This window comes from Mesoplodon mirus (genome assembly GCF_964341445.2).
Source record: "Mesoplodon mirus genome assembly, chromosome: 8".
NCBI classification, from domain to species: Eukaryota; Metazoa; Chordata; class Mammalia; order Artiodactyla; family Ziphiidae; genus Mesoplodon; species Mesoplodon mirus.
This window is the reverse complement of record NC_138984.1, coordinates 93144374-93160257: the sequence shown is the minus strand read 5'-3', so window position 1 is coordinate 93160257 and position 15884 is coordinate 93144374. Positions and strand designations below refer to the sequence as shown.

The 15884-nt window shown below is 36.4% G+C and overlaps 1 protein-coding gene across 8 annotated transcripts in view; it reads left to right on the top strand.

The window, feature by feature from the left end:
* Positions 1 to 15884, top strand: part of SESTD1 (SEC14 and spectrin domain containing 1) — a 141400-nt gene that overhangs the window by 53275 nt on the left and 72241 nt on the right. For all 8 annotated transcript variants that reach the window (XM_082630963.1, XM_082630964.1, XM_082630959.1 and 5 more), the window contains 2 exons: positions 8658 to 8748; positions 12740 to 12853. In XM_082630963.1, the coding sequence (XP_082487089.1) occupies positions 8658 to 8748; positions 12740 to 12853 (205 nt within the window). The remainder of the gene's footprint in view (positions 1 to 8657; positions 8749 to 12739; positions 12854 to 15884) is intronic.

Sequence of the window (15884 nt, the reverse complement as noted above, 5' to 3'; positions counted from 1 at the left end):
AAAAGCACGCTTGTATATACTAGAATCACACTCAGCCTGCCAGGATGTTCACACTGTAGGCTAAACGACCAGTTTCACTCATGCAGCCTGTCTGCTCACTCTGGGTGTGCAAACAGGAAGTAGAGTGGAGGGCAAAATAGCCTACACTATTTAAACGTTCTCTCTCTTTCTTTCTTATATAGATATACATATAGTACTATTTCAATGTAAATTATGAATCAGTTTCTGCAGAGCTACACATACCTACCTGCCAGCTAATAGAGAAGATGTAAGTTGAAGCAAGATGAAAGAACTTAATTTAGCAAGACAAAATAGATACCTGGATACTTTATTTTTGATAATTGTTCTGCTAAAGTTTGTGAACGCCCTGACTTTTTAGCCTTCTGCTTTCTTGGATCAACCTCCTATAACTTTGGCGTTTAAAAACGTAGCTGGCAGCTTTATATCAGTGCTTGCCATTTCATTAGAGAGCTAGAGGGTTTTTGAGCTCTTCATTCCAACTCTGGAGAGTAGTTTATTAGGTGCAATCTTCAAAACTGATTTTTCTCCTTCAGAATGCCTGCCATTCAAAACTGCTTTTAAATTGTATCATGAGAGATTTCAAATACACAAAAAAGTTGAAGGAATAGCTCCGTAAACACCATTGTGCCCATCACTTAGAAGCCTGCAACTAATGTTGTAATACTTTATTACATATCTATATGTTCATCCACCCCTCTTTCCCTCCCAGAACTGTTTTTAAGTTTACCCTGTTATATCAGTCTCAGCTTGGGTCTAGAAGGTTTTTCCTCTTTTAGTATGTCTGCATTTTTTTTGGTGTGACTTGTTTCTCCCAGACCCTGATGTTAAAGCTTAACTCCTCCCAACTGTGAATGTCTCCAGACAGCTCCAGCAGTGTAGCTAGCTAATGCGGCCTCTTCGTTATAGGAGATGTCCAAAAGTAGTCTTTCATTGCAGTGAAAATGTTAACATTCTGAATATAGTAACAGCTTTTTAAAAGTTACTTAAAAATGGAAAGAAACTATTCAGTTCTTACCCATATTTTATGCTTAGTTTCATGACCAGGAGCAAGGTGTGATACATACCTATTTTAAATGGGTAACCCAGTACAGTTGAAAATGGGGTCATTTCCTGATTCCTTTACACACAGCTCGGTCCTAAGCTTGTTTTTGGTTTCTGACTCTTGAGCAGAGGGCTGAGAAGAAAGGAGAAGTTCAGGTTAATCGTAACCTGACCTGAATACTAAGTTTATGTTCAGGTAACTCCTCATGTCCAGGTCTGTGTGGAGTTCAAGACTAACCATTACTGCTCCATTTTCTACAAAGGGTTTTTAATAAAAAATAACAGACTGACACAGCTGGGCCAACCTGAGTGTTAAATTTTAGGAGAGGTAAATGGAGTTTCTCTTTTGTTATACCAGTGATTGCTGTACATTTTAGACATAAACAACAAGATTAGAAATTATGAGTCCATGACTCAGAAAGCAAAATCAAATTCAAGATTACCTTATGGAGATAAAGAAAAGATATATAAATTAATCTGCAAATCTTTTCATTAAAAAAGTAAATATTGAGATTGGCACTAAACAAAACCTCACAAGTAGATCTTTATCTCATATCATTTCTTTATATATTTCAAAATTTTAAGTCAGAAGCATATTCACATTCAAAGTATAAAATGAAATTTGTATCAGTACTATTACACAAAGTATGATTATAAGATATTGAGACTACCAGCTTTTTAAAAGCGTGGAAAAACATATGCATCAGTGTTTCTCAACCTTTTTTGTCATTGTTATCTTTGTAAGGAGCCTTTTTAGGCAGCTTTTCCTATTCACTTCTGCTTGATGTCATAGAGTTTACTGTTAAATCAGTCTGATATTAGAGTGCAGAGCCATGTTTCATTTATCTCCATATTCACAAGGCCAATAAAAATGATTTGGAGACCTTAGGTGTTTGTTATATGGATATTGAAGGAACCAACCAGACTTAGCAATAAAGTCATAGAAACAACTTAAAATATATTATGAAAGGAGATATAACATCTGTGTATGGTGAAATATCATTTGAATCCCATACAAGTAGTTTTGTAACTGCCAGAATTCTATGGGGCATATAGTCTGTACATTCAGAATTTTAAAAAATTTATCTGTGGACATTTTTATTCAAAGAAAATCTTACAGAGAAACTAAATTTATAAAAGAGCTAGAAGTGCAGGCCCACAGCCATTCCTGCTCATCCCCGCCTTCTCAAATTCCACTTCCACTGCAGTGCCCCCTCACCTGCTTTTAAGGAGCCTCCTTGGAGCTTACAGGACTTAGAAGGTAATTTGAATATGAATATAACACTGATTGGTTCAGTGTAGTCTGTGAGAGTGTGACTGGGATGGCTCTTCTTTTTTTTTTTTTTTTTTTAATTTTTATACAGCAGATTCTTGTTCGTTATCTACTTTATACACATTGGGATGGCTCTTCTTTATTTTTGTTTTTTTTTTAATGGGACGTGCTTCTAAGAAAGTTTAAGGCAGTGCCTTCCTTTTTCCTCCTTAGCAAATGCACTTCTGGCAAATGACGGTATAATTGTGTTGATCTTAGAGTTACTTCAAAGCACTGTAGTTAAATGCTCTGAACATGCTTTATGCTGTTGATGAGTGCTTTTTAAATATTTACTTCATTCATTCAATGAATATGTATTGAAAACTTATAATGTCCATTTTAAAATGTGACAGCTACGCTAGTGTTTCCTTTCTTTACCACGAATTTTTAAATTTCCTGTCTCCTCTGTTCCCTCTTCATATGCTTACGTTCAGGTCAAGGGATGGCTGAGTCGTCAAGCTGGATAGTACAGCAATAGCCAAGCTAATTTCTCTATCTCCAGTCTCTCCCCAGTTTGTACACAAGGACAAGATAAATGTCACCAAAACAACAGTTCTACCATCCTTCTCAGTTTTCTAGGACCTCCTCTCCTTTCCACACAATGAATTTAATTCAATAGTCATTTATTTTGTTGCTACCAAGTGCAGACATTGTACACCGTGCATTGTGAAGACAAGAAAGACTAGGTGTGTGCTCTCAAGGACAGTCTTTCAGCTTCTTAACTGCTATGCCAAGACCTTGTGTGATTTAACTTACCCTTTCATTTCATATTTCTTGAGCGCTTATCATGCAAGGCACTTAGTTTTGTAGCACTTGTATTAACTCAGTCTTCAAAATAACTATTATTATCCCTATTACATAGATGAAAAAATGAGGGCAGAGAAATTTAAGAAACTTACCCAAATTAACAAGTGGTACCTTTGCTTATATTCCTCTTGCTCTGTATCCTTTTATGTTAAGTTTCATTAGCTCCTTTATGTAGGTACTTCCCAGAGTCTTCCAGCTGTTCTCCAAACATACAGCACTTGCCGTTTCTGACTCTTTAGGCATTTAATCATAATGTGTTTAATGATAATTCTTGAGTTTTTACATTTATTATTTAAGTTTTACATTTAAAAAATTTTCAGAGATATATGTTTCCCTAGTAACGTTAAAAAGGTGACGTCAGTGAGTGTAAAGTAGACACTAATTAAAATACTTTTATTTTACCTTTTCACCTTTCTAAATTATCTTAAGCTTCTTGAAGGGAGAAACTGTGTTGTATAATACATATTTTTTCATAATCCTGTGCAGTACCTCATATTGATACTTAGTAATCAGTAGTCAGTGGATATGGGTTTCTGCTCTTTATCTTTTTTTTTTTTTTTTTTTTTTGCTGTACGCGGGCCTCTCACTGCTGTGGCCTCTCCCGTTGCGGAGCACAGGCTCCGGACACACAGGCTCCGCGGCCATGGCTCGCGGGCCCAGCCGCTCCGCGGCATGTGGGATCTTCCGGGATCGGGGCACGAACCCGTGTCCCCTGCATCGGCAGGCGGACTCTCAACCACTGCGCCACCAGGGAAGCCCTCTGCTCTTTATTTTACTTAAGTTTCTTCATAGCTCTGTGTACTCAAATGCAGGCTGGCTGATCATTTTCAGAACATCTCACATTTGTTGGAAAATCAAACGTAGAAGTTGCAGCTCAGGAGAAGCTATTTTGATGGATAAGAAGTTTGTCTAGGCTGGTCTTGCTTTCCTTTGAAGACATTAAATTTGAAATGGACCTGGGAATTTACTTATGGGTGATGATTGGGAGGCATATGTGAAAAAGAATATCCTATACTTAAGGAAATAATAGATAACAGTAAGTCATTTAATTCTCATAACAGCCCTATGAGACGAGCACTATCATCCTTATTCCTCACATATAAGGGAACCGAGGCATAGAAAGAGTGGGTAATTTAAGTATCTTGACCAAGAACATGTGTCATACCAGGGTTGGAGGGGGATTTGGACCTGGTGGTCTGACTCCAAGCCTGTGTTTCTAGCCACTGTTGTATTTACCTCTGTTATAATCACAGTGCCATAGCTATTGATAACTTTTAATATTCATTTGCATTTAACCTGCATCTATCACAATTGAGAATTGACATATGAAAATAACTATAGTGAACATAGTTGAGCATAATGGAAATCTTGGAAATCTTTTTTGTTTTAACATTTTCTTTCAACAGTATGTTCAGCGTATATTTAAAATCATAGCATTTTTCTGGCTCAAAGGGAAATTGTTGATCATCCAGTTATAGAATCATGGAATGTCAGGATTAGAAAGTACCTTAACAGCCATCTAGACCAAACATCTTCAATCATCTAGACTAACCACTTTACCCATACTTAAATCCTCTTTATAGAAATGCTGCCAAGTACTTGCCCAGATTAATCTAATTCTGTAGAGAGTCAACATCTATAGAAGTTACTTTTCTGTTTCTCTCAAGTATTGATTTTTTTCAAATTTGGATTTTAGGTCAGTTCCTCCTAATTGTAGAAAAACTCATTTACGTCACAGAAGAAACAGCAGAACACAGAGGTTTAATGACTTGCCAAGAATCACACAGAGATTACTCATAAGTCTTCAGTCACTTAGTAAATATGTGAGATCCTACAATGAGTTCCTCATCATTCTAGGTGCCGAGGAAATGGGTGAACAAAGGCCCAGTCCCTGCCCTTATGGGCCTGATGCCCTAATGATCAAATGAATATTATAAATAAATACATAGTATGTTGGAGGTTCATAAGTCTATAGAACAGAGCATGAAAAGAATTAAGGGAGGGATGGAGTGACAAGGAGTATGTGGCAATATTTTATAAAATGAGAAGGTAACATTTTACCAGAGATGAGTGAAGTGAGGGCCAGGCCATACAGATAGCTGATGAAAGAGCATTTAAGAAAGAGTATCTTAGAGGGAGCAGTAAAGGGAAAGGCCCTGAGTCAGGAGCAGGTTCAGTGTGTTGTGCGATCAGTAGGGAGGGTAGTGTGGGTGGAGCAGTTTGAGAGAAGGAGGATTCTGGGAGAGCCCTCAGAGGGGCTGCAGTCGGACCTTAGAGGACCTCATAGGCCATGGTAAGGGCTTCAGTTCTGAATGAGAAGGAAGGCCATTGTTACATTCCTACCGAGGAGGGATATGATCTGCGTCTTCTAACATTTCTAGAGGCCCTCTGTATTTAAAGCTGGAAGCTGCCAACATATCAGTAAGACAATAATATCCTTGCTTTCTGGAAGCATGTTATCTAATGAAGATGAATTATAAACAATCAATTATAATAAAAGCATAAGTAAAATTAGTGCCATTAAGTAAGTGTAAGCAGAGCTCTCTGAGTGGAAAGAAGGAGCCCTTAGTTGTAATCAAAGAAATTAGTGAAGAGCTACAGAAAATCCATTGACAGTCTCTTTCTAGCCAAAGTGAGTGAGCTTATTAAGGACCTGCTCCTCCTTTAATAGCTGTTTTAACTTAGCCGCGTCACCCTTGAAAAGCTCTAACGGAGCAAGAACAAGGAAGTGGGGTCTTAATAGATTTTTTTTTTTGGTTAGCGGTCTTAAAATTATAAAATGTTAGCAGTGTAGGAATTTACTAATATAGTACTGCAGCTACACACCCTTTATAAGGGACATAATATGCTTCTAAATCGAAGTATGTTCTTCTTAAAAACAGTTTAAACCGTCATTCCACTTGTAGGATTGCAATTGTTTTTAAAAAGGGACTTCCCTGGTGGTCCCGTGGTTAAGAATCCACACTTTCAATGCAGGGGGCATGGGTTCAATCCCTGGTCGGGAAACTAAGATCCCACATGCCGCGTGGCACAGCTAAAAAATTTAAATAAACAAACAAACAAACTATTCCTTTCAAGTAGTTTGAAAGATCACTTGGTCTTACAATTTTCAAATATGTGAATTGTGTGTATTTTCTTTATCTGTCTTAGTAAAATGTGAGAAAATTATGATTAACGGTGTTTTTAAGTACTCTAAAAGATAAATTTAGAGTATTTTATGCCCTTAAGATCACTGCAGATGGTATTTGCAAGCTTCATTACTTTCTTTGTCTTAATATACAGATTAATTTAGTGTGCTTTGAAATATAGATGTCTCATTTGTGTAAAACTTACTTGTTTAACAAAATGGTTGTGTAACCTGTACCTCATAGACACAGGTGCCAAATTATGGGGATGACTTACTTCGCTTGGGCTCTAGTCCCAACCAGGGAAGGCCCTCCACTGGCTCCATGTATCTTAGCTCCCCTTCCTGCAAATTTCCACACTGCACTGGTAGAGTCCCTGAGTTGCCGCCACTTCTCTGAAGACCGCTCACTGACAGTTACTCTACTAGGCTGATCTTTCTTGGGCTTGTATCCTCCCTAAGTCAGAGTGGTCTTCTCCTTACCTGATCCCACAACGAGCGGTTAGATGTCAGATTTGCTTCCCCCAGCAAGTCTTTATGTGCTGTTGCTGATGCAGAAGAGATCACTGTATTGCCTTACCCCCAAGAATGCTTAGTGGATCCTTTATTTTGTAATGCAAAATCCAAAAATAGAATACTTCAACATTTTTTTATTAAGATATAAGTCACATATCATAAACATCATTTTTTAAAGTGTACAATTCAGTGGTTTTCAGTATATTCACAAGGTTGTGTGACCATCACTCTCTAATTCCAGAACATTGCCATCAGCCCAAAAAAGAAGCCTATACCCATTGGTAGTCCCTCCTCATCCCATTCTCCCCTCCTCCCGGCCCTTGTCAGCCACTAGTCTGCTTTCTGTCTCTATGGATTTACCCATTCTGGACATTTCATATAAATGGAATCATACGATACGGACTTTTGAATCTGGCTTCTTTCACTTAGCATGTTTTCAAGGTTTATCCATGTTGTAGCATATATCAGTACTTCATTTCTTTTTATGATTGAATAATACTCTATTGAATGGATTACCACATTTTTTTCCCATTCATCCATTGTTGGACATTCGAGTTGTTTCGGATTTTGGCTGTTATGAATTATGCTGCTATGAATATCTGTGTGCAGGTTTTTTGTATGGACATGTGTTTCACTTTGCCTCACCTCTTGAACACTTCTCTGCTTTCTTTGGAAGCTCAGCTTCTGTCCCTGACTACAGTCACCTGTTCTTCTTCCAAATCTTTATCAATATCATCCTCATTCTTGTGACCTTACTGTTTCTCAATAGAATTGGATATCCTTCTCCAATAATCCTCTTGAGTTTCATGTGCATGTTTGGAGAGAGTAAGGGAGGATTAGTAAAATTCCCTGGACTGTTGGATTTAAATCTCAGGAAAGGGCCTGCTATTAACCTTTCCTATAATGTAGACAATTGGGAGAACTTTGTGTGGAGAGAATTTTCACTAACAAATCCTTGCTCTGCTAAGCAAAGCTGCAGTTTCTTCCACTATATTAGAGGGAGGGCAGTTGAGATCTTTATGTTAAGTTGATTTTATAAGTAAAACAAATAGTAATAGTAATAATAAATAATAATAATATAGCTATGTAGTTTTGGTCATAGGTACAGTTTTTCCATGTTGTTGTTGCATTTTACTAGGGCAGGCTTCTGAGAAGTGTTTAGTTGGTACTTGAATAATTGAATATAATATATAGCAACAACACATTTTCCAACACTCAAGATCATATTGTGCTGGTCAAGTGACTAAGAATGCAAAAGTGAAAGCAGAGGTGGGTCAGACATGGTGTATTCAAGCTTTGAATTCTTATATACACCAATGCTACTTCACCTCATTAAATTTCCCCAAAAGAACACCAAGAAGCTTATTTCCAATGGTTTAATAATAGCTTACTTTATTTTCTACCTGTTTTGAAATATCACTTCACAACCTCACACTTCTGGCAGGAAGGAGAGACAAGAAGTCCGTCCACACTTGGCAGTCATTAGTTACCTACTTCACTGTGATCCCATTTTACAGATGAAGAGATTGAGAGGCTAGTGAGACTATTTGAATGTTGCTTTGATTTCTTCTCTTTTTAAGACATTGAATTTACATGCTTTTAGAGTAATTTTCTTACCAAATTAGCGTATAGATTGTCAGTGTTCCTTAAATGAGAAAAATAAAGTGCTTGAGAAAACTGAAAGGACGCTGAAGAGTTTTATTTATTGACAGTGCAAATCAAGTCAATTGAGATTAATGCTGCTCCATGTATGATTACACTGTAAACTTTATTTAGGATTATTAAGAATAAAATAGGAAGCTTGTTTTAATACTCTGTAATTTTGTTTCATTTCAGTGAAAAATGTAAGGCTAGAGGATTTACCGTGATTGTGGATGGCAGAAAATCCCAGTGGAATGTGGTGAAAACAGTAGTCTTAATGCTACAGGTAATTTTATTTTTGACTATTAGGAAGTGGTTTTATTGTACAGCAACAGATGAGGTGATAGTGGCAAATGCATTTTGTTTATTGGACTGTGCCCAGGCTTCTCAGCAGTGACTGAGTTCTGAAATGCACAGGTCACTATTGGATTGTTTAGATTCAATTCTTATAGGTTTTACTTGAGTAGTAAAATAAATTTTAACCTTATTCTAAAGGTTTGTAAATGACCAAAAATAATATGTCATGTTTAAGTAATTTAAACAACTAGGCCAATGAGTCTCAAAGTGTGAGGGCAGAGGTTATCAGACTCATCTAAGAGCTTTTGCACACTGTAGTAGCTGCATCATCCCACCTCCACCCCCTCCTAATACCACAGGTAGGGAGTAGAACTGGGTAAGTCTAATCTGAAAAAGCTCCTCAGGTGGTTCTGATAGGTTTCTCCCTTCTGTTACCCTTTTTCCTTCAAAAATCACCAGGATTCATAATAGTCTTATATCTATCTCTGATCTAGAAGAAATGTACTCGATAGCTGTGTCCTTGGGGGCTTTAGCACAGCTCACAGATAAGCATTTCATAAACAGCTGTGATTATAGAATCCCTGATCTGGTCCTAGTCTTATGTTTATATTTCCTTGTGCTCCTCACAGAATGTTTCTGTAATCCCTTGCACATAGTAGGTACCTAGTAAATATTTGTTGGTTTATTGTGAGAGTATTGAAGGTACTGTGATCTGACAGAGAAAAATACAGTATTTGAGTGATTCAAAGGGGACAGATTACTCTCATGTACCTGGGTTTCCTTAGAAGGGCTTGTATAGAAAGTAAAAGTTAAGTGAGTTAAATAAGAGAGATTATCTAATTTAAATGAAAGAAGGTGAAAAGGGCATTCCTGGCAGGGACACTAATTCAGTGATAGCTCAAAAATTAAGTGAATACAATGAAAGGAGCTGATGACAGGCCAGTTTGGGGGCAGTATATTGGCTGTTACGTGGGATGTTGAACATTGAATTAAGTAAATATCAGTGATACTGAAGGAAAGATCAAGAATTTTAAATGAACTGGGAAATAATCAGTAGCTGCTTTAGGGTTCTGTGGAAAGGAATATAATTTAAAATTTTAAATGGTAACTAGGGAGAATGATTCTTAATGGTTTATTTTTTATTTGTGATAATTAGGAAAAAGAAATGCAAGGGATGGGAACTGGTAATTTCAGTTTTTAGTTTTAGTGCTTAGTATGGTTCAGGTACTGTGCAGTAAGCTTGCTATATAAATGATCTCATTTAATTTCATCCTCACAAACTTGGGAGGCAGGTTCTATGATCCCCAAAGGTCTTCAAGGATTTTAAGTAATGTATCCAGGTTCTCGTGGTGAACATGGGAGAGAGTCACGATTGGAACCTGGCACAACCTCAGCCCCAAGTTTTTATCCTTTAAAAGTGTATATTTACCAGTGGGATGTATCTGAGGTGGTTCCCAAATTATCTCCCCATTACCTTATTCTTAACTGGTTGGCCTAAACCTTCATCATTAGAATCACTCCTTTGGGTTGGAAAGGACAGAGGTTCCAGTGGATCAGTTTTTAAGGGAACACAGATTGGTGTCCCATAATAACTTTTTCTGTCAAATATGTTCCCAGCACTTTTGTATTCCAAACCCTGAAGATGAACTCTTCTCTGTACGAGTTGTTAAAATAACTATTAGATGAGAAATCCATTAATTATGACCTTGTGTTCTTCCATTCAACTGTGTCACAGATGAGCTGTTTGGGACTTGCTGTTTGAACTGGACTTTGATCAGTGGCACTTTTGAAGAACAATCAATGGATGATTTAATCCTCTCTTGCGATTTCTTTTCTGATAGGTATTTTAACAACTTTTGGACTTATTAATAGTTAAGATTTTTAGAAGTTGCAATGGCCTGTTGTTTGTTCCTAGTCAAACAGTATCTACATACAAAGTTATTCATTGCTTTTATTTCAGAAGGTACTGGTACTGGCTGTTTGGGAGCCCAGAGCTTAGTGCTGGCTCTACCTGTAACAAATATTCTCTAAAATGAGTGGCTTGGTTTCTCTTGTTTCTCACAGCTTTAATACGCGATGATTTTGAAATAATATTCAAATACAATCAACATATAAATAAACCTCATTCTACCCTAAATTTCCCAGCCCCTCTGATAAAAGTTTTGATAACGCTGAAGTTTTTTTTTTAACTTTATTCACAACCCAGTCATTGCAGGAGGCGCTAGATTTGTGATGTGCACAGTGACGTGTTTAAATTGAAAAGTTTTCTATTTTCCCCTAATCAATACTTATTATTATAATTATATAACATTATTATTATTCAGTAGTGCCATTTACGGTCTAGAATAGTGTTTGGCCACTATTTTATAAATAGAGTTTATAAATAGAGTTTTATTGTTTACATATTGTTTATGGCAGCTTTCATACTATGTGGACAGAATTGAAATAGTTGCAACAGAGACTGTATAGCCTGCAAAGCCTAAAATATTTATTATCTGGACCTTCAGAAAGAATTTACTGACCCCTGGTTTAAAACATTTGGAATGGTACGGTAGAACTTTAGCATCAGACCGACCTGGCTTCTAATCCAGTGCCATCCCTCACAACTCTGTTCCCTTGGACAAGTTACTTTAGTTCTCTCAAGCTCAGTTTACTTTTCTGTAAAATTGGAAGGATGGGATCCACTTGTTAATGTGAATTCATTTATTCAACAAAGATTTGTGGAGTATCTTCTATATGTCAGGCACTGTCATAGGCTCTGGAGATATAGGAGTAACATTATAGATAAGGTACCTGCCATTGGGAAGCCTGTATTCTGTTTGAGGAGTCAGACAATAAGCAGTTAGGCAAATTACTAAGTAATGTAACATCATATAAGGATAAATGCTATGTAGAAAAATAAATTGGTGAAAAGAGACTGAGTCAGATGCTGCTACTTTAGATAGGGTGGTCAGAGAAGGTCTCTCTGAAGAGGGAATATTTGAGTAGAATCCTAAATAAACTGAGGAAGTACTCCTAGGTATAGGACAAAGAACATTCCAGGCAGAGGAAACATCAAGGGCAAAGTCCTGAACTGGGAGCAGACTTGGCACATTCTAGGAGCAGCAAGAAGTTCAGTGTGGCTGTGTTAGAGGAGTGAGCTGAGAGGGGAGAGGTGTGAGATGAGGTCTGAGGTCATGGAACCCTGAGCTTGGAGGGCCTTCTTGGCCTTGGTAAGGAGTTTGAATTTTATTCTGAGCATGAGAAAACGTGAAGCAGGGAGGCCTGCTAAGAGGATATTTCAAAAGGCTGACTAGTCTGGGAATGTTAGCAATGTAGGTGGTAAAAATGGGTAGGTTTAATTAAGATATATCTTAAAGATAGACTTCATGGGACTTGCTGATAAAATATATGTGGAATATATATTAAACTCAGTAAATGTTAATTTCCATTCTTTAGATGATATGAATAACTTCATCTAGTAAATGTGAAATTGTATTTGTCGAGGTTTAGCTTTGTCCTCTTCTTCAAGTTAATAGTCACACAGAATCTTGACCTTTTTGCATAATGGCTGGTAAGAAACTTATTTTGTGAGAATATTGATTTACGTTATTGGAGAAAATTCTCTAAGATGATTGTGTTATAAAAAATGTTTTTCATATCATAGAAAAACCAAATTTAATAATTTCTCAACTAAAAATTATCTTGCAGCTTAAATATATTCCTGTTAGAGAGATTCAGTAAAATACAAAAATAATTCACATGTACTGTCTGTATTATATTGTTTTTTGAAATCTTCTCTGAATCAGCTTGTCTTTCAAGTATTTCTGTATTGCCATGTACATTTTGAAGTTTGCAGTATTGCTTCTATTTTATTATTTTAATTATTTTCCAAAGGTCTCCTAATTACTCAGCCTAATCATGAATATCTAATAATTTATAACTTTACTAAATTATTCATTTTACATGTATAATTTGTAATTTTTTTTTGTATTCTATAGAATGTTGTTCCAGCTGAAGTGTCCCTTGTTTGTGTAGTGAAGCCAGATGAATTCTGGGATAAGAAAGTAACACATTTTTGTTTTTGGAAGGAAAAGGATAGACTTGGCTTTGAGGTAAATATACTCTATAAAAAAATAGAAGTGTGTTATATCTTTAAAAACAGCATTTTGCTGGTATTATTTTGTTCAGCGTTGGATACTAAGCAGTGCTTATGCAATGCTCAATCAGTGCCTAAGTAATGATTAATATTTAGTCAGCATTCACATACTTGTTGAATGAATTATGATTCTTTGTCAAGGCCACAAATGCTTTCTTGTTTTCATTTTCATCACTTTTTGTGAATCTTTGGAATAAGTAGAAGCTTTTTATTAAAAACATTTTTAGGGACTTGCCTAAAAATCTGACATACTGTGTGGCACGGCCAAAAATAAATAAATAAATGAAAATAAAAACATTTTTATTACATTACCGAGAAGACATTTAACTAATACTAGGAAATCCTAGACATTTAGAAATTGAAGTTAGAGCCTATTTTGTATGATGTCATAATTATTTCTTAGTATCTGGTTTGGTTTTGATACATGAACACAGTTATCCATCCTTTCCTATTGGCATTACTCTCTCCCTCTGACTTTTCTTATGTGAAAGCTTGGTTGACCCCTGAACAACATGGGTTTGAACTGGACAGGTCCACTTGCAAGTAGATTTTTACAGTCAGCCCTCCCTATTTTTGGGTTTAACATCCACAGATACAGAGGGCCAACTGTATTCATTGTACTTTGCCATTTTATATAAGGGAATTGAGCACCTGTGGGTTTTGGTATCCATGGGGTTTCCTAGAACCAATCCCTTGTGGATACTGAGGGAGGGCTATACATATTATTGTAGATCAGAAAGAAGTCCTAAGATGGGATACAAATTTAAACAATTCAGTCATATTTTTCCTTCCACAGCCTATTAATCCCAGCTTCCTAGTAGGAGAGTTGATAGATACTAAACTTTACATTAGTTAAAGTGTGGAGGCACTGAAGGGTGCAAAACCTAACTCAACCCTGTAGAATCTAGCCTTGGAATGTTTACAGGAGTCAGACAATAAAGACTCATTGTGGACTTTGCCAGACTACAATAGTCATTTTTATTTTCAGTAAAGTCAGTTTTTATTTGCTATGGAGGAAAAGTCTCCAAGGTGTCTTAGATAAAGATTTAAGAAAATCTAGGGCTTCCCTGGTGGTGCAGTGGCTGAGAGTCCACCTGCCAATGCAGGGGACACGGGTTCGTGCCCCAGTCCGGGAAGATCCCACATGCTGTGGAGCGGCTGGGCCCATGAGCCATGGCTGCTGAGCCTGCGCGTCCGGAGCCCGTGCTCCACAACGGGAGAGGCTGCAACAGTGAGAGGCCCGCGTACTGCAAAAAAAAAAAAAAAAATCTAGTTAAAAGTTTTTAAATGAGGTAGTACAAAGTGTCTCTAAAACGTGTGATTTTTTTCTGCACTTAAAAAAAAGTTAACTGCAGTAAAATTCATCCATTTTAGTGTACAGTTCTGAGAGTTCTGACAAACACAAACCGGTCTGTAACCATCACCATAATCAAGAAACTAAGGAATACTTCATTATTCCAGAAATTCTCTAATGTTCTTCTTAAGTCAACTCCTTCTTCCATCTTTAGTCCCTGACAACCACTGATCTGTTTTATGTTCCTGTGGTTTTTGCCTTTTCCAGAATGCCATGTAACTGGAATGATAAAGTACCTAGCATTTTTAATCTGCTTCTTTCACATATGCATTTGCATTTGGGATTCATCCATGTTGTTGGATGTACTGGTAGTTCCTTTATTATTGCTGAGTAGTAATACACTATGTAGATGTACCACAGTCTGTTTATCCATTCCCCAGTTGAAGGACATTTGGGGTTGTTTTCAGTTTTTGGTGATTATAGATAAAGTCACTGTAAACATCTGTATAGGCTTTTGTGTGAAGTTTTTATTTTAAGAGATAAAATACCTAGGAGTGGGATTCTTGGGTCATATGGTAAGTGTATGTTTAATTTTATAAGAAACTTCCAAATTGACAGTTTCAAGGTGGCTGTATCATTTTGCATTCCCACAGTCATAGTGTGAAAGTTCCAGCTGCATCTTTGTCAGCACTTAGCATTGTCAGGTTTTCTTTGTTTTTAAATTATAGTTACTCTAGTAGGTGTGTAGAGGTATCTCAGTGTGGTTTTAACGTGCATTTCTCTAATGATCAACGACGTGAGTATATTTTCAAGTGCTTGTTTGCCATCCATGTACCTTCTTTGGTGGTGTCTATTCAATCCTACCCAATTTTTAAAAAAGAATTAAGGCTTTTTGTTTTCTTATTATTGAATTTTGAGAGTTATTTATATATTTTGGATAGAAATCCTTTATCAGATATGTCGTTTGCAAAAACTGCATCCCCATCAGTTGTTCACTTTTTCATTCTTTTAACAGCATTTTTAAAGAAGTTTTTAACTTTGATGAAGTCTGATTTTTAAATTTTTCTTTTATGAATCAGGCTTTTGGTATCATAGCTGAGAAATCTTTGCCTAGTCCAAGGTCACAAAGATTTTCTCTCATGTTTTGTTTTAGATGTTGTATAATTTTAGGTTTTATATTTAGATCTATCCATTTTGAGTTAATATTTGTATAAATTATAGTCTGACAATATGTATTTTATGATTGCAGTTATTTTAAGTTTGTTAAGGTTCGGTTTTTGACCCAGTATATGCTCTATCTTGGTGATTTCCTTATGCACATGTGTTCTCCATGTACTGTGCATGTGTACTCTGCTGTTGTGGGTGATCTGTAATTGTCAAGATTGTTCATAGTGTTGTTCAGGTCTTCTATAGTCTTTGTAATATTCTGTCCACTTATTCTATCAATTACTGAAAGAGGAATATTGCATTCTTCAACTATAATTGTGGATTTATTTCTCATTTCTATGTTTTTTCTTCATGTATTTTTAAGTTCTTCTGTTGAGTTCATAGATTTAAAATCATTATGTCTTCTTACTGAGTTGACCAGTTTATCATTTCATTATTAAATGTCCCTTTTTTATCCATGATAATAATCTGGTTCTGAGGTGTACATTGTCTGATACTAATGTAGCTACTCCAGCTTCCTTTGACT